A 26,731-nucleotide genomic window follows, 5' to 3' on the forward strand; every position below is an offset into this window, starting at 1 on the left:
AGTGTACATTGGATGATTGTAATTGCTTCATTAGACAAGTGTTCAAAGATGTTCAAACATGCAAGGCAATTTAATTATTCATAGTAATACAAATGGGGGTTAAAAGGAGAAACAGGACTTTGCTTTGGTAACGTCTTTATCTTAAAGTATGCTTTGAAGTTTCTTTAAAGCAAATTCACTATTTGGAGGTTTAGCTCTTAGAAACACTTAGAAAAGAGTCTTGTGGCAGCTCATGGAAAAGGTCATCAACACTCTACCCAACTGTGAAGACTGACAGCTATAATAATGACTAGCTTGGCAAAATATGCCTGTTGGTGCATAGTGGTACAAATGTTATAAAGGTAATCAGCTGTTTTCTGATTGGATTTAAGGCCTGCTTCACAAAAGGGAACTCATACTTGGTACTGTAAGCTTGGCCAAGAACCCAAAACTAGTGAAGTTATAGGGCATTTAGGGAACCTACTATTATTGTTTTACTCAATGAACGTGGTATCAAGCTGCCTTCTAAATACTTATCTTCACACCTGTAGATTATTTCAGTGTCTACTCTTTAGAGGAGCTTCTTTTAGATAACACTTAATACAGAGACATCTGGTCAAAGCACAGAGAATAAATGATTTGTCCCTGAATGGGACATCTGAATAACTCCCCTCCAAAGACTTAGGGACATGATGGAAGAAGGGGCAGAAAGAAATTGGGGAAGATGGCTGTGAATCAGTATCTTCTGGAAATGGCATGCTCAATGCACTCATGAATTTTCTGCAGCTATGATTATCTGCAGGAAACCTGAACAAGATTGGGTTTGTCAGCATTTCAATATGGAAGAAGAAAGGGCTCATGAAGCCATTCTCCTACCCATGAGACTATTGACAATTAATGGTGACTGGAGGAAGAGTTATTATTTTCTTAAGTGGTATGGCCACTGATAAATTGCCCATGATACAGTAAATGACCTCCTACCCATGCTCATGATGGCAACCCTATTTAAACTTAATGGGTTTCTCTCTCTCTCTCTCTCTCTCTCTCTCTCTCTCTCTCTCTCTCTCTCTCACACACACACACACACACACACACACACACACACATACACAAAGAAAGGGAGAGAGAGATGAAATTAAGAAGACTGTGGAGAAGAAGGGTTTCAGTGGGAGAAAGAAGGGAAAAGAAAAAGGGCAATAGGGAGTTAAATGGACTAAAGTTCATTATATATATGTATGACATTTTCAAAGAATATAAAACAATTTAAAAATACAATTTCATTTTATTAATGGCTGAATAATATTCCATTGTATGAATGAGCCATATTTCATTATCCATCCAACAGTTGATGGACCTCTAGGCTGATTTCCTGGCAATAATGAACATGGATGAGCAAACATCTCTGTCATAAGATAGAATCCTTTGGATCTATGTCTAAGAGCGGTATAGCTGGATCATGTGATAGATCTAATTCTAACTTTTTGAAGAACATCCACACTGCTTTTTTGTAGTGACTGCTCCAGTCTCACCAGCAGTGAAAAAGTATTTTTTCGTCCCATTCTTGCCAGGATTTGTCATCATTCATTCTTTTGGTTTTAGCCATTCTAACTGAGGCAAAATGAAATTGTGCTGTGGACGGAACTGGAAATAATGATTCTGAATGAAGTAACCCAGACTCAGAAAGACAAACATCATGTGTTTTCTCTCATTTGTGGATATTAGCGTTGGTTTTTCAGATATGTTTGCTTCATTTGGACTAGCCAAAAAGGTTAAGAAATTAGTAATGGACCATGGTGGGGAGGTTCAAGGGAGATAGAAATAAATGATATATAGGCTCAAAGAGGGTTAATAGAACAGAAGAGATGAAATTTAAGTGGGAAATGGGAGGACAGGGTAGATGAGGGAATATGGGAGTGGCAATACATATCACTAGAACTTTTGAAAAAGTCATACATTACTGTAGAAGCTTCCCACTATATTGGTGTAGGTGTAATTATAGTTAGACATAGGTATAGGTGTAGGTGTAGGTATAGGTAAATAGTTATACACATATAGGAATAGAGTTAAAATGGAGTTATCCTATAACAGGAGTTATCCTATAACAGGATTACAATACACTTACTAGATACTACAGGCTAACAACTAAAGGACTCAGTGATAGGAATAGATTAACCCTCTTGGAGTTGTTGGCCAGTGAGGTCTCCTAGACCCCAAATAGTACAGGATATTATCAATGCTATTGGCTACATTGAAGAATTCAATATTAAGACCCTATTGCTGAAGAAACTACATTCTTAAACATAAAACATGTAGAAATTTATCTGGTACTCAATTGAATTCTTCACCTTTACTGTCTAGTGTTCATAGTTCTGGGAGGTGCTATGTATATTATCGAAGGAGAAGAATAATTATTACTCTTACCCAGATGTTATCCTGCAAGCTGTAGTAATATCTGGTCTGACAAGACACTGGTGCAACAGTGGCATGAATATCATGGAAGTAACCAACCACTTTCTGATTGGATTTAGGTCCAGCACAACAATGTGAAACTCATCCCTGGCACTATTATCAGGCTGAAAATCTATAGCTGTACAGGTCATTAGCACTAGGAATGAACTTAACACTAATATTCTGCTAAAAGGACATTGCATTAAGCCAATTCCTAATGACTTATCATTATACCCATAGATTAATTCTTCTCTTAATCCTTATCAGAGAAGGATCTACCTGCAGTAGATGGTGAATAACACAGAAAACCACAACTAGCCAACCACAACTAGGGAATAAGAGACTGCAGAATGCTCAGCCCCATGTGGGGTATCTATAGCATAACCCCTCCTTCTAAGGTTAAGGGATCATTGCAGAAGAGGAGCATAAAGACTCTAAAGAGCCAGAGATGGTAGATAAACACAAGGAAATGGTGTCCTTCACATACAGCAGGGCACATGTAAACTAGAAGTGATTGTGTCAGCATGCACAAAGCTGCAGGACACACTTAAGTAAGAAAAATCTCAGCATGGAGGTCAACATGATGTCTTACCTCTAGTTGAAGAGGTATTGGGAACTGATAGCTGCTGGGAGAGGAACGAAGTTGTCTTTAAGAATGCTGCCCCTGAGCCAGGTAGTGGTGGCACACACCTTTATTCCCAGAGGCAAAGCCAGGTGGATCTCTGTGATTTCAAGGCCATCCTGGTCTACAGAGTGAGATCTAGGACAGGCGCCAAGACTACACAGAGAAACCTGTCTTGAAAAAAACCAATAATAATAATAATAAAAAAGAATGCTGCCCCTGGTAAGTTGGCCACAAATTGGATTAATGGATAGGAAAAAAAGATGTCACTATGTTGGGGGGTGGGTCTGGGAGGAGTTGGGAGAGGGAGTCAATATGATTATACCACATTGTATGAAATTCTCAAAGAATTGATTTTTTTAAAAAGAAAAATGTAATTTAAAAAGAGAAATTAAAAATGTATTAAAACTTGAAAACAACAGGTCTATTCCATCTTTAAAATTATTACAGTTGGGAAAGGCTAAACAAACAAACAAACAAATAAGATAAAGAAAATGTTAAAAATTAAAAAAAATATGAGAACTAGATTCTGATAAAATATTCTGTAAATTATTAGGATAATTGATGAGACTTGAATATGGCAATGTATTATAAAAATCAGTATCAGTGCAACATATTATATTTTCTCAATTTGAAAAAAAAAACATTCTCATGATTAGTATTGGGAATCCTTGAGATTTCTATTTTTTCCCCATTCTCAGCCTCCCTTCATCCTTCCTTCTCTCCCTCCATCCTTCCTTTCGGTCTTTGTCCTTCATTATTTGCTTCCTCCTTCTGAGGGAGTTCTTCTGACAGTCAAACCCATGGCTCTGAGGACACACAGTTCAACAAGCAAATGGTTATAGAGCTGTTACTGTATGCTGATCACTGTGAAGAATAAAGAAACACTCACAGTCCTGAGGAAGAATGAGGACAGAATGACCCTTGGGCAGAGGGAGCATCTCAGTAGGGTTGCAAAGCATCCCTACTGTGACAGCATCCCCAACTAACGTGTCTAGAGAGAGACTCAGCCTCTTACACATTTAGCTGAGTGGGGATGAGGCCATTCGTTCAAACACCCAGAAGCTCCCAAGTATTAAGTTTTAGAATCATAGGAGCATTGATGAAACATCCATCAGGCTTTCAATTCTCTCGACTGGAGATGTCCCTTAGATTAGCAGTGTTGCTCATTCCATCGTTTGCCCTTTCCATTTGATGTGTATGCATGCTTCCAGTTTTTCCTGCATGGTGCCAGGGAAGGAGATGCAAATGTGAGATCTCCAGAAGCTCACAGTCTAATGAAGGCATGCATTTTGTAAACAGACGTCTCTGAAGGCTACACATGCTCTGACAGATGTGTCTATAGAGCAGAAGTTCATATAATAGAATTAGGCTATAATGACCTGAGTTGGATCTTCAGGGCCCACATGTTAGAGGGAGAGAACTGACTTCCATCACTTGTTCTGTGATATTCACACAAGCGCCATAGCACACATGTACATGCGGATATAGACCACACATAAACAATAAATGAATAGATGTAAGTTTTTTAAAGAGGGAAGGCTAATTCTACTGGGAAGTGGTCAGTAGACCTTTCCTTCATACAGTAGTTTGCCCTTGAATTGATTATAGAAGTGAGTATTTTTTTTAAATCAGAAGATGGAAATGCTGTGGGAAGGATGAGTGTGTAGGATATGGGATTTCACTGGTCAAAAGTAACATCAAAGGTACTATTTTCATTAGCAAGATAGCTCTTCCAGCATTTAGGAAACTGGTCTTTGCCAAGGGTGTTGGACGTGGGAGAGGATGCTACACAGGGGCGCTGCAGCCAGACCATAGGGAATATCTGTATTACGGGAAGGAGTTTGGGTTCTGTGTCCACCAGGCCCATTAGGCGCTACTACACCCCTCCCCCAGGAAGTACTAAGAGGTTACTCACCTTGTTATGGGGCAGCTGGTACAGTCTTCTTGAGTTGGTCCCCAACACTTGGCACACGAGGCTTCACAGGTACGGCAGTGGCCTTGCTCATCAATGTATTCTCCTGTGGAACAAAATCTAGCTGCTTACTGCACTCCACATGGCAAGCCTGCCTGGGCTGGCAGTCAGGGAGCAGCCAGAGTGCTTGATGGCTACTTGAGCCATGGAAAGAACACAAGGGTGGCCACAGTTCCAGTCAAGCAGTGGCCAGGCCACACCCACATCTCATCTAATCATGTTATACAGGGAAGGATTGTAGTTGTGGGGCAAGAATGGGAGTCGAGTTCTGGCTGGAATTTGGCAGATGGGAACTAGACGTTATTCTGGAAGGTCACCAGTGAAGAAACAGAGGGTGTTCTCATTCAGCTGGCAGGTTTATCTTTCCCACAGGAGTACATGTCTGATCTTGCCACAGAACTCAGTGTAGCTTCACAAATTTCTCTTGAATGTTGGAAATCACCACCACAGCAGAAGGGTAGAGAGAGGTCAACCTCACTGAAGGTATCAAAGACAGGATGGCACTCAACTCCTATACCACATTCCTTCTCCCTTGTCATTGTAAAAAATCCAAATCACCACCACAACAAAGTCACAATAATCAGAGGTTTCTTTAGTCAGATCCCAAAAGCCACATTTTGTTTTCATTGTTTGAAAACAGATAATCCTCAGAATAAAATGTTGTTCAGATTCTGGCAGAACCACCCCCTCACTTGGCCTCAGACCACTCCCACATGTGACAGCTGTTTAACCATCTGTAGCTTGTCGATCTGAGGCCCACCGAGAGTGGTGAGGTGCCATGATACACTCATGGTTTAGTCAACCCACCTCACTGATCTGATGAGATTACTGCTGGCTTTACTGCAGTTACATTCAGAAAAGCCATGGAAACACATGGATGAAGATGGGTTAAGCCATCCTCTGCCTTCCTCACAGAACTCATTCACCCTCTAGAACTAAACCACACTGAAAGAAATGAAGAGCTTGCCAGAGTTTGCTCTTCTAAAGTACAAAATGCCTTTCATATAGAGATGTCTTTCACATAAAGTCTATTAAGTTGGCTAAGGGAAAGGGAAACAGGTATGTTTGGAGTGAGTCAAACAACTGATCAGCTTACCTTCTGTTACCAAAGTACAGTGTGTTGTGGAATATTACTTTGCTATGTAAAGATGTGTTACATTTGTTTAATGATGTAAAAATGTGTTGTTTTGCTTGCCTAAGGCACCTGATTGGTCTAATAAAAAGCAGAACATCCAATAGCTTGGCAGTAGAGGGCTGGTGGTGCTGGCAGGCAGAGAGAATGAGTAAGAGGAGAAATCTAGGCTTGGGAGAGAAGGAGAGAGGTGAGAATGAGGGAGAAAAAGAGGAAGATGCCCAGGGCCAGCCAGCTAGCCAGGTGTCAGTCAGACAGACATGGAGTAGGACATACAGAATGAAAGAAAGGTAAAACAACCCTGAGGCAAAATGTAGATGGAGAGAAACAAGTTAATTTAGGTTATAAGAACTAGTGGGACCAGCATAAGATAAGGCAAGCATTCATAACTAATAGATCTCTGTGTCATGATTTGGGAGCTGGATGGTGGCCCAGAAGAAAGCCTGTGACAACAGTGTGACCAGGACTCTAACAGGTAACTGTATAATGCAGTCGTGGTTCTTTGCTTGGGAAGAGAGACCTGTACTCACAAAAATGACATTAGGGGAAAAGAACGCAAATATGTGTGTTGGTGAGCATCCGTGGTATCCACCTGGCAAATGGTCAAATGGCCACTGAAACACAGCTCTCATGTGTCACTTGTCATGCTCTCTGGCGTTGTTTGCTCTCCCTTTCTCAGGGACACATTTTACTAAGTCACATAAAGGTGTTGAATGGTGTCTTAGTTTCTTCTCCTTTTGTTATTGCTGTAATAAAATGCTTGATGAAAGCAACTTTAGAGAGAAAGGATTTATTAATCTGCTTACAGTTCGGGGTGCAGTCTATCACGGCAGAAAAATCAAAGTAGTAGGAGCCTGCAGCACCTGACCGCTGCATGTTCACAATGGAGACGCGGAGAGCAATGTATGCTCGTGTTCAGATTGCATTCTCTCCTTCATTCAGGCTCTGACTTAGACCCAGGTGCCACTCACTTTCAGTGTGGGACTTCCCAGTTCATTTATCCTAGTTAACACAATCCTTCACAGGCACACCAGCAGGCGAAATCATCTCTCTCAGGTGTGCCCCGAGGGCTGCCTCCTAGGTGACTGCAGACCTGGTTAACTTGACAGTTAACACTAACCAACACAAATAAGCTAGTTGCCTGCTAATTAACCATCAACCTCAAAGCAGAAAAATAGCTTGGAGTTCTGCCAAATAGGAGCGGTGCCGAGTCTACGTCACCTGAAACAGTGTCGTATGTTGGTAGTCTGCTTTTTAATTGGCTGAGGCTCTCCTGTTCCATCTGTTGTTTATTGCCCTTGCTAGATTATCTTTTCACCGATGTGGTAGCAGGTTCAACCACTCGGTGCCTGTAGCATCAGTCTGGGGACCAACATAACGAACAGTAGAGGATTCAGGGCAGACTAAGGATGAAGAAGCAGAGCTTACCGACAGGGGCCAATGCAAATAATTTGTGCTTGTAGATGGGTAACACATGTGTATTTTTCAAAAGATGTATGCTGAATAGAATAGGAGTGAGAGGAGGTCACAGAGACTTCAAAAACCCAGAAAAACTATATTCCACAGAAGTGTGAACTTGGAGCACAGCTTCTCCATCCACCTACTCTTTGGATGTGTTTGAAACACATTCAAAGCACGCTGGGCATTTGGTTGAGATTTATAAATACATGAGTTTAAAAGGCCCTGATTTTGTATTTTCAAAAATTTTGAGAGTCTGGTGTGTGTGCACATGTGTGTGTGTGTGTGTGTGTGTGTGTGTGTGTGTGTGTGTGTGTATGTGTGTATGTGTGTGCATGTGAAGGCCAGAAGGTAATGTCAGGTGTCTTTCTCAGTTGTTCACCATCTTAAATTTTTTTTTTTTTTTTTGAGGCAAGGTCTTTCTCTGAATCGGGAGTTTGAAATCAGCTAGACTGGCTGGCTAGTGAACTCGAGGCCTCTTCCTGCTACTGCCTCCCCAGCACTGGGATTTAAAAGTGTACTTGGTGCATCTGGCTCTTTATGTGGGTGCTGGGAATTGAACTCATGTTCTCATGTTTGTGTAGCATGCACTTTACTGGCTGAGTCATCCTCCAAGAATGATTATGTCGAGGGAATAGTTGTCAATCAAATGTTGCCCAGGGGCCTTATACTTCCTTAGAACATCCAAAGTCTAAGTCAGAAGAGAGAGGCACATGGGGAACCTTTGCAGACCTAGAGGTAGATAGATGCTTTGCTGCCATGCTGATCCTTACAGAAAATGACACAGTGGTTGGTTCTTCTGATTCCCCATCTTCATCCAATTTAACCTCCGTGATATAACAGAGGTGTCCTGCCTTTTGACAGTGTGAAATAATGTTGTCATCTAAAGGTAGGTTGAACCAAATTCACAGCTCTCCTGGGCCATATACAGCCTGCAGGCCACATATTGGACACTCAAGAAAGCAGATCCCATGCTATGGTAAGATTATTCCCTAATAACACCTCGCTCTGCTGGATCAAAAGCTGCTTGGTGTCAGTGAGAGTTGTGCCGCTGTATACCCAAAGTCTTCATAACTACAGATGACACATCATTAGATCAAGCAAGGGTTATTAGGATGTTCCTTTGAACTGTGTTATTTTGTGCATTTTTGTTGTTGTTACTTATTTTTAGACAGTCTCTCACCATATGTCAGGCTATCCTGGATCTTGTTATATATAACAAGGCCAAGCTGCCCTGGGGGCCTCTTGCCTCAGCTTCCTGTGTATCAGGGTTACAAGAGTTACTACCATCATGCCCACATGGGAAATTGTGGATTCTCCCTCATTTTCATCAGTACCTTGGCTGTGGGGTGTCTTGATCTGCTCAAATATAATGGCCCCCATTCAGCACTCACAAAATAACATCTTAGATCTAATGACCATTGAGCATTTTTCTAGCTCTAGAATTTTGAAAACATGATCTAAGGCAGTGGTTTTCAACCTTCTTAATGCTGAGACCCTTTAATATAGTCCCTCATGTTGTGATAAGCCCCAGCCATAAAATTATTTTTGTTGCTACTTCATAACTATAATTTTGCTACTAATACAAACCATATGTAAACATTTGTGTTTTCCCATGGTCTTAGGTTATCCCTATGAATGGGTCATTTGGTCCCCAAAGGGGGTCTTGACTCACAGGTTGAGAACTGATGAGTACAAGCTTTTGTACAACTTCACTGCCTTGCGTTCTCCACTTGGGCTGGGCCAAACTTTCTCCAAACCCATGTTCTACTCATATGTGTTCAGAAGGAGACATCTTCTGACTTGATAAGATATCTGAGTTCCCTCAGCTTCCTTTTTCTCAATGCCTAAACCCTTTGTGAGCTCCATGACTGCCCCCTCATCCCCTGTCTTTGAGGAAAGTGTATCATTCCTCCTGCACAGAGTCAACTCTCCATTCAATGCTCTTCATCTTCCTCCCTTGGGATATTTCTGATCAATCCCTCCATCTTCAAGCTCCTCTTTGTGTCTCCATCTTACAACACCCGCAAAGATTCTCCCCTAATCTAAAACCTTCACAAGCCCCTTCCCTTCCTGATAAGTGACTCCTCAAGGCTGTTTATTTTTCTCTTGTTACTTGGAAACAAAATGGAGAACATTCTGTGACCTTGAAGCTTATGTAAGAAAGTCAACAAGGGACAGCTAAATGGTTCATCCCCCTCCAGTCTACTCGCCTCTTCACTTTGGAGGAAGGAAGGACTGGCTTTACAACAGAGGGAGCTCTCCCATTTCCATATTTATGTAGACGTCCAATGAGTCACATAAACAACTGCCCTCAGGCCTCGTACACAGGCACAAGTTTTTCCCTGCTCATTTGGAACTGAGGAAGTCAGATTCCAAGGACATAAGGAAGTTACTCTTTTTTTTTTTTTTTTTTTTTTTGCTTTGTTGGAACAGCAAATTCTTGTCATCTGTCTTCATTGCACAATGAAGTTGAATGTTTATGACAGGCGTGATATACAAAATTCTTCGAAGAAGTCACTTTCAGCAGATGTCAGGAGCCAGGATTGTGTTCACCTATCCTACAAGCTCTTCTTTCTGGCATCTTTGACTATTTGTATTATGTCCAGACCATATTTCTCCTGTGATTGGAAAGTTTTCTGTTTCCCTGTTCCCTTCTCATCCTATTTCACAGGGGTTTAAAGGTCACTGAGGAAGTGGGGTCACATGGGGAGGAATGATGCCTTGAAATTTGAAGACCCGACTTAAAAATGAATGCTTATAAATTTAGCAGTGTACAAGCAAGTGACTTGCTATGCTCACTCCATTCTTGATAACATTGTCAAGTGTTATTAATAAACTTATATTAAAGGAACTCATATGAGGTCATCCAGAAAATGTGAACATGCATTATATCATCCTCAGTTATAAAACACAATCTAAGACATAGTAATAGACTTTAGGTACACATGGCTAGACAGTGAGCTAGCTCTTTCTCTGTCTGTCTGCCCCTCTTTCTTTCCTTTCCCCCTCCTTCCTTCATCTCTCCTCTTTTTTGGAGGGATAGAGTCTCATGTAATCCTGGTTGGTCTTAAGCTTGCTGTGTAGTAGAATGTGACCTTGAACTCCTGATCCTTTTACTTCCATCTCCTATATTTGGGATTTTAGGCATTGCCATCATGCTCATCTCAAGAGCTTTATTCTATAGAAACATTATGTCTTTATTGATTCAAAGTCTAAAATATATATATATATATTTCCCCAAAGGAATAAATACTCAAATAATAGATTATGAAGTGAGTTTCAAACAACTTTTTATCAAAGTGACTAGTAAGTGGAGAGGAATAGGTACAGGGAATCCAGCTGTTCAGTGTTGCTGGTTGTTTCATTGAGCAGCCTGGCTATTGATTATTTGCAGCTTTCTATGTAAGGCCTACTTATGTGCCTTATCACCGAGGTTCCAGGAATCAAGTGACTTTATTGAACAATTCCACAATTCCAAGTGCTAATTAAATATACTATCTCTTTGTAAAGAAGCCAATATACAGCTTCCAACTTAAAATGCCATTGTGTGAAGACGATTTTCATGAAAAAGGACTGTGCATTTATTATTTTATGCCAGCTACAATAAATGCTTGGCAACACTCTCAACTAATTCTATGCTAATGAACTAAGTCAGTTTTTAAAGCCTCGTTAAGCTGATGTTTTATAGCACGGCTCAGTATCTGAGACCTTCAACTGAGACCGCAACACCTTTAGTTTAAAGTCTCCACAGTCACTCAGCCTTAAAGGGGAGGGAGATTAGGACAAGATCTACAACAGAGATGAACTTTGCAGCTGTTATAGCAAGTGGAACAGGCCAGTCACAAAGGACAAATGTTTCATGAGACCCCAGAGTAGTAAAAGGCACAAGGACAAAGTGGAACAGTGATTTCCAGGGATGGTAGGGGTGGGTGATAGGGAGTTACAGTTCCATGGGTTCAGAGTTTCAGTTAGAAAAGATGAAAACATTCTGGAGATGGATGGTGGTTATGGCCACACACCAGTGCGAATGAATGTACATGCAATGGTTCAACTGAACTCAGAAAATGGCCAAAATGGAAGTTTTTACATTATATATATATATATATATATATATATATATATATATATATATATATTTTACCACAATTATGAAATCTACCCAATAAGTTTGTTCCTTAACATACCAATGCTTGATATTAACAACAGCAACAAAAATTACTTCAGGCTTTGGGGGAATGAATTAAAAAGCTCTGGTTATCTTAGGGTGCACATCTCTCAAATAGAGGCTTGAGAGAGGTGACCGTGTTAGGAAATGGATACACAGACAAACCCATCAGAAGTGAGACATCTGGTAGAGGTGATCCTCAGGATCCACTATAGGCAGAACGAACAAATGGGCAGCCAGGAGAGTCCCAGCCGCCTCCCTAGCCTGGCTGTGTCTCCGCAAGGGTCGAGGGCACACTGCTCCTGTAACCCATTCTCTCAACACTCCCTATGGTACACCTCCCTCTCCACAGGATTCTTGGATTGATGGTGCTTGTGCTTCAGGGTCCTGCGGCTCTCTCGTTCTCAGGCTAGGCATGGATCTGTACGTTTGGCACCCTTGGGGTTGGCACTCCTGCAAACTGGATGGATCATAAATTTGAGATCCAGTACACATGCAAATATTTAGCTCCCTTCAGCTTGCATGTTCTTCAAAGGGCAAAATGAAGAGGTGACCCTTCTACTTTCCACCCTTGTTGGAGCCCTGACCACAGTAAGACTCTCAGAGAAGGTCCCCACATGAAATGTTGGCCAGCATACCTGAGTACAGGGAGGATGCTGCAAGCATACAAGCTTCTATTCACTGATGCCTTCCATGTTACAAGTGTTGTACTATGTAATACTTGGTCCAGACAGAAACCCCTTTTGTGAGTGAGAAACTGAGGCTCAGAGGGATGGAACATTTTGCATATGGTAATTCAAGTACGAAGTGATAGCTGGGCTGTGCCCCAGGAACTCAGAGCCTAGCAGTGCTCTTTTTACAGCCTGCCCCTGCGATGGATTCAATTGCCTTTTCTGTGTTCCAAGTAGTTTTGCTGTTTATAAAAAGAAAGGAGAACGTGCCTTACTTAAGCCACTTGGTGAGGTAACAGCAGTATCAAAAGGAAGGTAACTGAAAACGAATGGAAACAGAACAGGCATGGTGTACCTACTGGAGGTTTTTTAATGGTCGAATATGCTTTCCAAATGTATTTTCTCAGAGAAAGTGGCTCCTGTGTATTAAAAAGTAATTTTACGAATCAAATCAACTGAGTCTTTTAAGCAGTTTGTTTCACCTACTAGGCACTAAGCCCCTAAGGGAAATTCAAAGTATCATTTTTTTTAATTAGTAAAGCTAATTTATCAGAATCCCCAGAACAAGGATTCTCTCTCTCTCTCTCTCTCTCTCTCTCTCTCTCTCTCTCTCTCTCTCTCTCTCTCTCTCTCATATATTTTGGAGTGCTAGCGATTACACCCAGACGCTTCCACTGCCTGACAAGTACCATAGCATACTGACCTACATTCCCAGCATGGACAAGAGTTTGGATGTTGCTTAAATGCTGTCTGAAAATAACATGAATAGCTTACAACCAGAATATCATCTCTCTGATCCCCAGTTTAAATAAAAAAGAATCTATGACATATACAGCCAGGTTCTTGTTTCTGAGCCAATTTTGTGTTGGCTCTGTGTTGGTGAGAGTTCTGTAAGTCCTAGGGTGAAGATGCTAGGGTTGAACAGGCACAAACAGGGAAACTGCACCATAGCACTACAAGGACACTCTACAAACCTGGACCTCAGGGACAGAAAGTGGAATGTGGTTTACCAGGGGCTGGAGGAGGGGAAGATGTGGGGAGAGGCTGATCAATTAGTTAGAGGGATGAATCTGTGAGCTTTACTGTATGACATGTGGACTATAGTTAACAACAATGTACTGGCTATCTGAAAACCCCAGAGAGTACTTCATAATTTTCCTCACCAGAAAACAAGTATAGGAGGTCCTACATATGTTAATCAGCTCAACTTAGCCATTCCACAATGTACACTATTTCAAAGCATCATGCTATATACTGTTTTTTAATGAGATGCAAATATTTTTTTTTTATATTTGTGTGTGTGTGTGTGTGTGTGTGTGTGTGTGTGTGTGTGTGTGTGTGTGTAAAATTTGAGACAATTAGTTCTTTCCTCCTGCCATGTAGGTTCTAGGGATTGAACAAAGGTTGTCAGGTTTGGTGGTAAGTGCCTTTATCCAATGAACCATCTTGCCAGCTCCTGTACCTTGTACCCTGTTAATGTGTACAACTTCTGTCAACTAGGAAGGTGGTGGGGAGAAGGCAGTGAAGTAAAACCAGACCCAAGTAGAGAAAAAGCCAGGAGTGTAATTGTAATCTACAATTAAACATAGTGAACTTGTAGAACCTCTCATGTCCTGTGGATGAGGATGATGTGGTGGTTATCTGTCTATCATCCATCTTCTGTGTTGCTGTGGGATGAAAAAATATGAAGTAAGAATTCAGCTGACTATGACAAAGCCATACCTGGAAGAAGCCAAGATCCTTTCCAGAGGTTTAAGGAATCTTGATGATATTGGCTGTTGAGTATTAGCTGTTTCCTGCTATGAATTTCTATGTGCTATTGTAGCTTTTCCATTCCTAAGAACAATATGTTTGACCATTCACTGGGCACAATTTCCCCTGTACACTTAGAGTATTTGTATAACTTTCTCCAACAGACACACTCAAGATCCCCAATTTCAGGCCTTTTTATCACTAGCAACATCTGGCCAGGACCTACTCTGGACGAAAGTATCTTATCTAAGATACCTCCCAGACTTTCTAGACTTAAGCATTTAGACTATCTGTTTGAGAAGGCCTGTTGGATGTGCTAATTAATCTTAACCTTCTTTCTTCCAAATGCTATCTCTGCTCAGATCAATTAACTCAGAACTAAAGGGTTTTTGCTTACCAGGTACCTCAAGTTGTGACTCAGGTTGCCTAGCTACTGAGTGCACTCCCCAACCCTGCCAGAAAATGGTGGCAGCTGAGATAGCTTGGGCAGATAAGGGACCAAAGGAAAAGAGAACTGACTCTGAAGAATAAAGTGAACGGACTAAAGAGTTTCCTGTAAGTAGATTTATTCGAGAATTTCTCAGATTAATTATCACCACTGGTAGCATCTCTTCTGGAATCCTGAGAAAAGACTGTTAGAGGCTAGACCCCAATAGTTATTAATACTGTGTGCACAGTTTCTTTCTTTTTTAAAGAGGGGGATTGCTATGGCTTGGGTTTCAGAGAGTACAGTCCATCCTGTAGTGGTGGGAGCACGAGACAGCAGCTTCTCATTTATCTTGAGAGCAGAAAGCAGAGTAAGGAAGCAATGAGGAAAATGGACCCACCCCAGTGACCTTCTTCCCCCAGGTAGGTCCCACCTTTAAGAGGTTCTTTAGCCTACTGAAACAGCATGCCAGCTAGCAGCTGAGTGTTCAAACATCTGGGCCCGTGGGAGCCATTTCAGACAGGCGTGTAAAATTTCATGGCTCTGTTGAGTGAGACTGCCTTTCCATTCCTGTAAGGGATACTAGAATCTTCACGAGTTCTAATGCTATACTTGTTCTCTTGACTCCCGAGAATTTTTACCTTCAACAGCATGTTCAATTTGTGCTTGCAAAGGCATGGTCTCAGAGAGGAGGAAGGGGTAGTATCTGATGCATATGCACTGACAGGTTGTTTGGGTTTTGACATACAGTAACAGAAGTAAGGGGCCATAATTCTATCAGCTATTTTTTTCCCTTCTGGAATGCCTCTACAACTGCAGGACACAGACCAAAGAGGAAATAGGAAACACTAAGAAAGTGAATGACCAGCAAAAATTGAGGCCAAGGAGGTGAATATGCCTCATTGAAGACTCCAGCAAAATGGAGGGCATCCTACTGAATATTGCTATGTGTAACATTAGGGGAGCACCTGCTTTCAGGCCCAAGGGGCACATGTTTCCTTCCCCTTTAGCATGATGACGGTAGGTGACACTATTAGGAGTGTAGTCCATGGAGCTTGCCAAACACTTCTGATCTTGTTGAGGGAGCCAGGGCACAGATGGTTAAAGTCTCAAACCCTTCCTACAGAGAGGACTAAGAACAAAGTGTTCCCTGATATGGCTCAAGTTCTGAAACACAGATAATCTGTTATCGTCCACTTTCATTCCACAGCAATTCAAAGAGCCTTCCAACCTGCTGTCATCACGTGACCATAAGCTAGGACAGCTGCTCCATTCCACTGGGCCATGGGAAGGAACATCTTCAAATTACCTCCTTCCTCTTCCTCAATGCAAAGTAAGTGCTGGCTTTACCTATCCTCCCCAACATCCCTACAGCTTCTCATTGTCCTGTCTTCATGTGCACCAATGTCTCAGGCAGCTCTCTAATTAGGAGGAAGGAGAAATCTTGGGAAAAGCAGACTTACATGCCCAGTGTTAGCATTGCAGCCCAGGCCAGCTCTGGCAGTTGACAGCTTAGCCTTTAACTGGGTCACTGTCAACATCACCACAGGCATGGGTGCCGATCTTCAGAGATCTGCTGGCTTATCTAGTGACAGATTTGTGAGGAGCCTGGAACCCTGAAGAGTGACTGGGGGGGACATGTCATTTGTCAGGTTGCCATATGTTCCATTGGGAGTGACCACATTGTGCTTTTCAAAGAAGCCTAAGAGTGTAAATAGAGAATTGAAGACTGCTTAGTGCTGTGTGTCAGCAGAACAGGAATCATCATGCTGTACACATGAGGAAAACCTGGAGTTACCCAACCTAGGCTTGAGTTTGGAGTCTCTTCTCTCCAGCTGTCTGAAATTAATCAAACACATATTTGCCTGACATCCCTCTTCTGTGAACTGTGGATAATAACCTCTCATAGCATGTGGTGGGATATTAAATGGGAAAACAGACCTCATGCACCTCGCTCAGTAGATGGCCAGAAGCTATGACGACCAGGTACTTTAATTATGTCTCACCATCACATTTCTGTTAGCAATGTGGCTACTGTTTACTTGAAGCTTCGTTTGTCCGAACTAGCCATTCAGTCCCCAGAAGCTAACTCTTCGAACACTCTTCAAACCCTGGCAGACTGTATTCCAAACTGGGCCTTTCCTGCCCTTCCCAAGAGGAATTGGATGATGTATTGGCTACATATGTGGGTGGCAATGAGGCAATGAAAGTGAAAGACCCTGTGGACTGAGGGCAGTCACCGCTCGAAGCAAGTGAGCTGCAAGATGCAGCCTGCACACGTTATTTTACTTAGTATTTATTTTGTTAACTGCCCTTGGAGACAGCCTCTGTGTATAAGAGTGAAATCAGCTTGTCTTCAATTTTGCTGTGGAAAATCACAGAGCTGTGGGTGTGGTCTTCTCAGGCAGCTGAGGTCAAAGTCTTTCAGAAATGGGTTCAGCTCTGTTAGATGAGACTATCATCTAGGATGCCTGGTCCCTGTATAGAGTAGTCATTAGTCATGGGCCACTTTCTGTATGTATCAATGCATGTATTCTGGTTTTTAGGTCTCATATTACCCAAGCTGACCTTGAACTCTAAGAAGACAACAGTGACCTTGAACTCCTGACCTCCCAAATGCTATGATTATCAAGGTGTACCACCATGCCTATCATCTCGAGTGGGAAGATGACATCCACTCTCTTACTTGGAAGCTGTAAAGACCAATTGTGTATTGTTCTCTCTTGGTGAGGTGGAGCCTGTAAGCAGGTGAGCATGGAAGTGAGGTACTGGGGAGGGAGCAGGTCCACGTCTGTGTGAGATGTATACAGGAGCAGATGGGTTAGGGAAGAGTCAGAATCCTGGACTCAGAAAGTCTCAGCTGTTTCTCTGCCTACCTGTGTCCTGTCCTTCTGTATAGTCTGAATTTAATTATAGCTTGGGACTGTCTAGAGCCACCATCTGGTACTAGAATCTGTGTGGCCCCATCATGGGGAGGATGTTCATTTCTTCTCTTTAAGTTTCTTTGCCTTCTTACTGTGTGCTTTGGTGACTTGAGTAGTCCTCTTTCCTCTCAGAGAATAATGACTTCCTTCAGAGTTAGGAGCCAAATGTAGAGGCTTTCAAATGTAGATGTAGAGTGAGATGTCCTAGTTGTAGATCCTACCTTGTCCCTGCCTAGCTACGCGACCTTGGTTGTCCATGTTACCGAATCTCACTGAGCCCTAGTCAATTTATCCGTAAGATAGAAATAATCACAGCTGCGTTCTAAAGAGGTCAGGATAATTAACTTACGCATCACTTGAAATATGCTTTAAGGGCTAGCGATGTGGCCCCGTTGGTCGAGTGCTGCCTAGCAGGCACGATGTTTCGGCTTTGGTACTAGCCAATAAGCACTGAAGAGGTACAGACAGAATGATCAGGAGTTCAAGGTCACCTTTGACTAAATGATGGGTTCAAGGCTACTCTGGATTACATGAGTGTGTCTTAAAAATGCTTTGAAAGACACAGAACTCTAGTAAGTGCTCAAATATGTGTTAGTTTTTGCTTTCCCAGTGAGCACAGCCAGGGCTCTTAGATAAGCCACAAGGGGGTAAAATGGTCTCTACAGGCATTCAAGTTCCAACACCCTCATCCCACTTTTGTTATTATTATTTGATTTGCTGGGGACCAAGCCCAGGGCCTTGCATGTGCTGGCAAGCACCCTACCATCCTTCAGCTAACTTCACTATTGTCTGGTGGGTTTGAAGAATTCATCTTTCGTTAACTCCTCAAAATAAGACCATTGCTTCAATTTTATACTTTCCTGTTCATTACCCAGCCTAGAAACAGGGAGTTTTTCTTATGCTCTTGTTGACTTAGAAGACCATGGGTAAATATAAACAAAATACCTAGAAAAATCTTTAGCACAACTCTTCAGGGACCATGGAGAAGAATGGACTCATAATTTTATCAAGTCCTTTACTGATTTTTCATAACTAAATAGCATTGGCCATGTTTGATTGGCACCAAAGTCTCCTTTATCTTTTACCCAGTGGGGATTTATAATCCCCAAACAACACAGCCACAGCTTTCTCCTGCTTCTCCTCCTCCTTCAGCCAGTTTCTACTTCTTCCATTAGTGCTACTGTAGGAAGTGGTTGTTTTTATTCCATAGTAAGTGTTGATCTTTTACAAATTCGCCCTTAGAAAATTACAACCTAAATTACACCAGACAGTTGCATAAGCCAAAGACATTCAAGTTCTCCCAGCCACAGGCAGCTTTTCCCAAGCCTGTCCTTGCACATTTTGGCCAGTGGTTGTGAACAGAGCAAAGGATTGAGCTCTCCAGGAGAGTTCGAGGCCCCAGGCAAATCACACCATGTAAAATCTGGTTAAGATGACGATCAAGAACAGTCTTGAAAGCAAAGAGGAGTCAAAGCAGGTCAGACAGCAGCCAGAGGGATTTGGGCCGAGGAGGAGGACCTGACTCACCAGCTCTGCCTCAGGGAGGGATCAAGGAACCAAGTTTCCAGAGAACAGCCGACTACCTCAGCCCAGCACGCTAAGTCAGTGCAGATGAAAGCTGTGAGCTGGACCCTGAGAACCCAGAACTACCTAACACGGAATCTCACATATCTGGTCCCAAAGGAGTGTGATGTGATGTAAGTGGTTTAAGAAGATCCAGTGACACCCAGAGGGAATGCTAAGGGCTGATTTGGGGGTAAACTTGGCGTCTTAGATCACCTCAGTCATGTGACTCAGATCTATGGCTTGCAGGTCATTTTCTGGGGTGTGCCTATTCTTCACTGAGCACACAGAATCAGCTCACCTCAATAGCCAAAACAAAAGACACCACATATTCAAAATGAAAGTGCAGCCCAGAGCAGCTGCTCTTGATTGTATCCCTCCCCCGAGCAAAAGGCAATTGCTTGCTTAGTTTTGGTCCCACTGCAGGAGACAGAGGTTGTAACAGGACTGTTTTGTGTTCTTTGGGAGGAATGAAACAAGGCTCTTTGCTTGTTGAACTTCAGTATGATTGACTTAGGCCTGAAAAGATAGATGTGTTTAAGTGGGTGAGAAGGAAAATGGAAACTCTTTGGGGGGAGCGGAAGAAGGGCAAGGGCTAGAGGCTGGGCTGAGTGAGGCATTCCGAGATGAACCAATGACTCTGGGGGAGATGAAGCAGAAGCTACAACCCGAAGTTGAGGAAATAAAAGGGAGTTTTGACAGAGGCTGCAGACAGATAATGAAATGTCAGCTCTAAGCATATCTGTCAGGCCAAAGGAAGGCATTAAAGATTTAGGAGGGCATAAAAGTCTTGCATAGGTACACATGACAGAGGATCACCCTGGTAAAAGGAGATAGGGTGAATTGGAAGCAAACCCTATGAAACCAACTAGGAGGGGGCTCTGATGACTCCTGGCTGAGTGACTGGAGTGTCTGTAATCAGAATGGTGAGGACAGGGTAGCTCCCAGAACACAACACGGCAGGATCTCACTGGGCAGTGGGGCCTTGGAGTTCATCTTCAGCTGCCCCCATGCTTCTTTCTCCAAGGATCAGGCTGAATTTTCTCAAGATTGTACCTCGTGCTTGCCTAGTTTTGGAATTATCACCAAAGAGGAAGGAAAACAGAATGAAGCGAGTGAAGGAGAGCCTTATTTCCTTTCTGGAAAATTCTAGTTTGCCCAAACACATGTCCTAGATAATCTTGTACATTGGTTATTTCAAAAGTAGAAATTACAGCTTTAGGGAAAAGCATAAAGCATGGTATTTATGAGAACAGTGAATAGTCAGATGGTCCTCATTCAAAGCTTTGAGGAGCAGCTTTGAGAGAGTCTGTGACACCCTGAGAGTTCTAATCAATTCAGCAACAACTGGGGTGTGCTGGCTTGGCTTTTCTTCCCCCTGTCACCTTGATACAAATGAGGGCCATCTGGGAGGAGAGAACCTCAATTGTGAAAATACCTCTATTAGATTGGCATGTAGACAAGTCTACAGGGCATTGTCTTCATTAATAATTGATGTGGGAGATCCCAGACCACCACAGGTGGTGTCACCCCTTGGCAAGCAGTTCTGGGTTGTATAAGAAAGCAGGTTGAGCAAGACCTGAAGAGCAAGCCAGTAAGCAGAATTCCTCTATGACTTCTGCTTCAGTTCCCACCCTCAGGTCCTTGCCTTAGGTTCCTGTCCTGATTTCTCTTCATGATGTAAGCTATAAGTTGAAATAAACTCTTTCCTCCTCCAGTTTCTTTCAGTCATAGTGTTTATTACAGGAGTAGAAAGCAAACTAGGGCAGAGGGTAACCTATGTTGTCTGGTTTATTTGGATAATCAAATAATATGCTTTGTGACAGTTCTCTGGACAGCTCAAAATCCCATGTAAAGGAGTGGTCAGTGAAGTCATTACTGCTCCAAAGAAGGGAATCTGATCAAGTGCAGTGACAGAGAAATCTAGACCCATATGCCTTATATCTGCAATTTTTGGATTAGCTAAAGATGGGGGAATATCTTTCTGTATACTGTGAATATGTGCTGCTCTGATTGGTTGATAAACAAAGCTATTTGGCCTATGGCAAGACAGCTTAGAGGCAGGTGGGAAATTCAAAGAGGGAGATAGGAACAAGGCGAAGAGAGACATCAGCCATTACCAAAGGAGAAGCAACATGCCAACAGACCGGTAAAGCCACAGAACATGTGGCAAACCATAGATTAATAAAATGGGTTAATTTAAGATGTAAGAGCTACCTAGCAAGAGGCTTTCCATAGACCATACAGTTTATAATTAATATAAGCCTCTGTGTGTTTAATTGGGTCCGAGTAGCTGTGGGACCCAGCAGGAAACAGGAAAATTTCCAACTACAGCTACCTAACTTTTATAATTCTCATTTCAATGGCTACAGAATGGGGCAATAATGGACTCTTGGTTAATCAAGATTGGTCAATCTTGATTAATCAATTTGGTCAATCACTATGACCAAATATCTGGCATAAAAAAAACTTATAAGGGGAAAAACACATTTTTGCATCATGGTTTGAATTGCTTAGAGCAAGTAAATGGCACATATACCAAAGTGGAAATGCATGGCAGTGGAGCCTGGTAGCCTCATGGTGGCCAGGAAACAAAAAAAGAAAAGTGGGAAGTGACCAGAGTGTCAGTACCCTTTAAGATCATGGCCACAATGACGTAACTTCTTTTGATCAGGCTCCATGTCTGCAAGAGTCTGCTTCTTCCAGTAGTGACATAGAATAGAGGCCATTACTTCAACACATGGGTCTTTGGGTGATATTCAGCTTCCAAATCACGGCACAGTTCTTCCTCAGAAAGCTGTTATGATAACTATGTTTGTTGAAGAATTAAAAGTACTCAGAATAAAGTGTATCTGGTATATAACACATAGTGAATAAATGTTATTACTACCTTTATCAATAAATGTTGATGGCCTGCATATGGGAAGTGAGCAGAGAGATGGGAGTAAAAGTCCATGGGTTTGAACTTGAATCAGTAAGGAAATGTTGTGTAGCATTGCCAGAACCTAGGAATGTTAGGGAAATCTGACTGGGATGATCTGGCCAGTGATTTGCTACAGTGCACCTCCTGGCATCATTCTATCCTCTTGCCCACATGCCACAGACAGTGTTTTCACAGTGGCTATTTTGAGACCTGTTCTAATTGGACTGCTGTCTTCTGTCTCTGAAACACACTTAACAAGAGTTGATAGAATAAAACACAGTGCAGGCGTTCACAACCCTCTCTGCCTAAAGCCACATCATAAACAATCAGGAGCTAAGTTCATGGTTGCCAGATAAAATATCATCTGTGGATGCCAAGACCATGAAAGAAGTGTCATCACCTGCCCATTCCCATGGAGAGGCTGTCCCATTCTCAGCCAGCAAAACTGTTTGGCAGAAAGGCCATACATCTGTAGACAATGTCACACTCACACAGAAGCAGGAAAGGTAAATAGTTACAAAGGGCTGTTATCACTGTGGCTTCAGCCACTTGGACTTTGTGAGTATTCTGAAAGATGGTCCCAAGGGTACTTGCTTCTTAATCAGCAGCCAAGCCTAACGCTCAATAAGTGTCAGCAGGTTAGAAACACAGTACCCCGAGCTTGCTTTTGTGGGCAGATGAATGAGCTTTGCAAACTATTTAAGAAAGTTTCTTTAGGCAAGCTGCTCCCTTCCTCCAGGACCTCCCACTTTACACAGGAAGAAGATGATAATTTGAGTTTATCAGGTTAACCCAAATTATACAATTCACAATTCATCTTGCTTCCTGCTTATACAAAACTGTGCACACAGGAAAAAAATCATAATTTTGTTGCAAGAAACAAAGATAAATGAAGGTAACCAGGGGATTGGAGAAGCCATGTTATTTCCAGATTAGTCAAAGGACGACTATGGGGGATGCTGGGAGTTTCATCCCCTGCAAGTCCTCCTGCTTCTTCTGTCCCTGGGATCTCCTGACAGTACTAGTTTCTCTACAGCTCTTCTCATTTCAGGTCTTCCCCCACCTCCACCCCCATTCACTGATCCTATATGCTTTGCCTACTGTAGTCTCCATGGGATGCTTTCCAATCTCTGTGATCACCAAGCATATCAACTTGTTCCCATGCTCATATCCCTTTCAGCACCCCTACTTTTGGTGCTGTCTTTTTTTCTGCAGATGGAATGGTCTTTAACAAACCTCAATTCTTATTTGAATCTCACTCTGAATCCCAGCCTGACCTAGAACTTCTTATGTAATCCAGACCTGTGTTAAACTTGCAGTGATCCTCCTGCCTCAGTTAGAGTGGTGAGTCACAACACTCAGCCACAAATCCAAATTCTATAAGGACAATCCTCCTACCTACAGTTTTTCAATACTGATCCCATAGAATAAAGTTCTATGGCATACAAGAGCCTTCAAAATCAGGTCCTTGCTTCAGGCTCTGGTTGTTTCCACAGCAGCTTTCCTTGCAAACTATGGCAGAACTGGGGCAGTCCATACTAATCTTTGACATCACCACATGTGTGTTTAGAAACCAATTCAAGGGAACAGGATCTGCTGTAACTTACCTGAGATTTTCTCCAGCCTTAGAAAAAAGCTGTCAGAGACACATGGTGTACCAGAAGAAGGAGGGATTTACCCTCAGGAATGTCTGTAACCTATGGTGAAGATTTGTGTATGAAGATCCCAGCTTCAATGTCCCTCCAGAGAGGTAATTGTGGATGCTGTGCAATATTCCTTTACACTGTGTGAATGTATGTCACTGTGATTGACTTAATAAAGAAACTGAAAGGCCAATAGCTGAACAGAATAAGGTTAGGCAGGAGAGTCAGACTAGGAGAATGCTGGGAGGAAGAAGGGCAGAGTCTAGAGTTGCCAGCCAGACACAGAGGGAGCAGGAGATGAACGTGCCATGTTAATAAAGGTACCTCCACATGGCAATACAGAGATTAATAGAAATGGGTTAATTTAAGTGTGAGAGCTAGTTAGTAATAAGCCCAAGCTATTGGCTAAGCATTTATAATTAATATAAGCCTCCATGTGTTATTTTGAGAGTGGCAGTAGGACAGGAAAACTCTGCCTACAGTGGGATTTCTCTGAACTTTACCCTGAGTTTCCCACAGCACTGTAGTCTAGCACTCTACTTTAGTATCTGGTTTGACAGCAAAACCTTCACTGGCCGTTTTCCTATCTTGCTTAACACATGTCACCACTGGCATTTCATTCCTCTCGCAAATAAAGCTCTTGCAGTTGAATGTCATCTTGTCAGATTCTGGGAGGCCGTCTAAGACACATCCCTGTGTTCCAAAAGACTTTGGGATTCCCAAGCTCTTTAAGCACTGCCCCAAATTGAGTACCTATTTGGTTTGTTCTTACTCCCTTCTTTCTTATCCCAGAAAAACTGTACTCCTTCACAACTTAAACCCCATTCCCCCATGGCAGCTTCTTGGACTCATGACTACCACACCTGCGTATGGCTGCACTGACTTCCCCTGTGCTCTGTAGTACTTTCTGTATCCTTGGGTTCTTCCTGCATGTCTGTTGATGATAGTGCAAATGGGCATCTTCCCTGTGGCATCTATTATTGCTCTTTGTGGCTAGGAATTATTTCCCAGGATGCAGAGCAGTACTTGTCATGGGACACACTGATTAAAATATTGTGGCAAATAAATAACTTGACATGTAGGAAGTTAGGAATTCAAAGGGGGAAAAAAAAACCCTGTTACCCAATAGCTGGAAGCACCAGAAAAAGAGATTCATTAATTCACTAAGTGTGTAATTATGGAGAACCTAATATGTTCCAGGCACTATTTGGCATATAACATGAAGCAAAATTAAGTCACAAACACAATTCCTGCAAACGTGGGTTGCTTGGTGGGGTTAGTAGCCGCAGGATGCTATGGACCTGAAAGCTGACCAGAGAATAAGTGAGCACTGGAGAAGATAACAAGGGACTGCAAGGAGAACGTAGTGGGGCTCAGGAACCAGAGCAATGGACTAAGACGGGGTGCACAGTCTGCTGGAGTAGTTGGCAGGGTAAGTTATCAGCATGGGGTCCCATGATCGTGATTCCAGGGGACTGGAGGGACACTAGTTCTATTCTATCCAGGCCCCAAATATCCATAAAATATGGCCACTTTTCTAGACACGCCTTGCAATGAATCCAATTTTAAATGCAAAATACCTCCCCAGCCCCGAAGTTCAGTGCCAACTTGTCCAAGCCCATGGAGCAAATGCTCTTGGCTGATAGAAGCAGAGTGGGGCGGGGGGGTTCAGGGGATGAAACAGGCCAGGAACTGTGCATTTAGGGAAGCAGACAGTTCCAACTAAGGACACATCACAGCTGCCATCAACTACTTCAAGCAAAATTATCCACATTGGATAAACTTACAGGACTAGCAATTGGGATTATTACTCCCTAATATTCTAATAGTTAATACACTGGTTTTACCTTTTAAAGATTTTCATATAAGAAGAACTACAAAAAGTAATGGGCAAAATGGAATCTAGGGGCTCTTTAAGAGCAAATGATTTAAAAGTCAGATTCTGACAGCTCACTATAATGTGAGGCTCTAAAAGTAAAGTTATGGAAACATGAATCATAGAAGTTTCAAAGAGGAGGACAGGCGAGAAGCTCTTAAAGGAAGCAGACCCACTTTGCAAGGACATCCCTGGGAGTCTGATATTTAAATGTCCACAAGGAGGCTCGAGCTTTCAGGACTTCTTGGAAGGATCCACAGCTTACTGAAGGAACAGGAAGATCAGCCCTCAGCTTCTCTGCAGCTTCCCTGGAGGAGCACATGCTATGATCCAGACCCCTTTACACGGCTTCCAGGGTCACCCTGCCCCCAGGACATCTCTCTCATTTAATACTCAAGGCTTTGGCATTTAAACACTCCTAGCACTTCCTAGGTGCTCCAAGCTGCTTTGAACCTCCCTATCTTCCTGCCTCCTGTTTTAGCTCTCTCTTACAACCTACCTAGGCAACCTACTCTTTGCTGATCAAGAGCACTGTAGAACTTTCCTTTCTAATTCCTTCCTTCCTTCCTTCCTTCCTTCCTTCCTTCCTTCCTTCCTTCCTTCCTTCCTTCCTTCCTTCCTTCCTTTTCTTTCTTATTTTTTTTTTTTCAAGACAGGGTTTCTCTGTGTAAGAGCCTTGGCTGTCCTGGAACTCACTTTGTAGACCATGATGGACTTGAACTCACAGAGATTTATCTGCCTCTGTCTCATGAGTGCTGGCATTAAAGGCATGTGCTACCATGCCTGCCTTCCAATTTTTTTTTCATAGTACATGTTCAAACCTCAGGGTACCCCTCCCATTTATCTGTCTCTCTTACAGCATTAAAGCCAGAAAGGTAGGGAATATCTCTACTCTTTATTGCATTACACCTCAAGACTTAGTGTATAGTAAGTGCTTATTGGATGTTTGTTGAGTAAATGGGGCTAATGCATTTATTTTATTTAAATGTAAAACAGTGTAGCCAGAAGCATTTAGCAACCCTGTGGACATTTCTTTAGTGACACACCACAATATTCCCCTGATGGTATATTACTATTTGCATTTCAATATTGAAGACAAATGGTAGCTCAGAGAGTAGAAGATGGATCCGAGTGTAGTAGGCTAAATACAACCCTCAAAGGCATGGTGAA

General features: G+C 42.4%; 1 protein-coding gene across 3 annotated transcripts in view; it reads right to left on the reverse strand.

Annotated features, from left to right (window-relative positions):
• The window catches only part of Pcsk5 (proprotein convertase subtilisin/kexin type 5), a 434,887-nt gene that overhangs the window by 97,224 nt on the left and 310,932 nt on the right, over nt 1-26,731 (reverse strand). For all 3 annotated transcript variants that reach the window (XM_076560923.1, XM_076560919.1, XM_006995970.4), the window contains exon 21: nt 4,968-5,070. In XM_076560923.1, the coding sequence (XP_076417038.1) occupies nt 4,968-5,070 (103 nt within the window). The remainder of the gene's footprint in view (nt 1-4,967; nt 5,071-26,731) is intronic.

Source organism: Peromyscus maniculatus, chromosome 1, assembly GCF_049852395.1.
Source record: "Peromyscus maniculatus bairdii isolate BWxNUB_F1_BW_parent chromosome 1, HU_Pman_BW_mat_3.1, whole genome shotgun sequence".
Classification (NCBI taxonomy): Eukaryota; Metazoa; Chordata; class Mammalia; order Rodentia; family Cricetidae; genus Peromyscus; species Peromyscus maniculatus.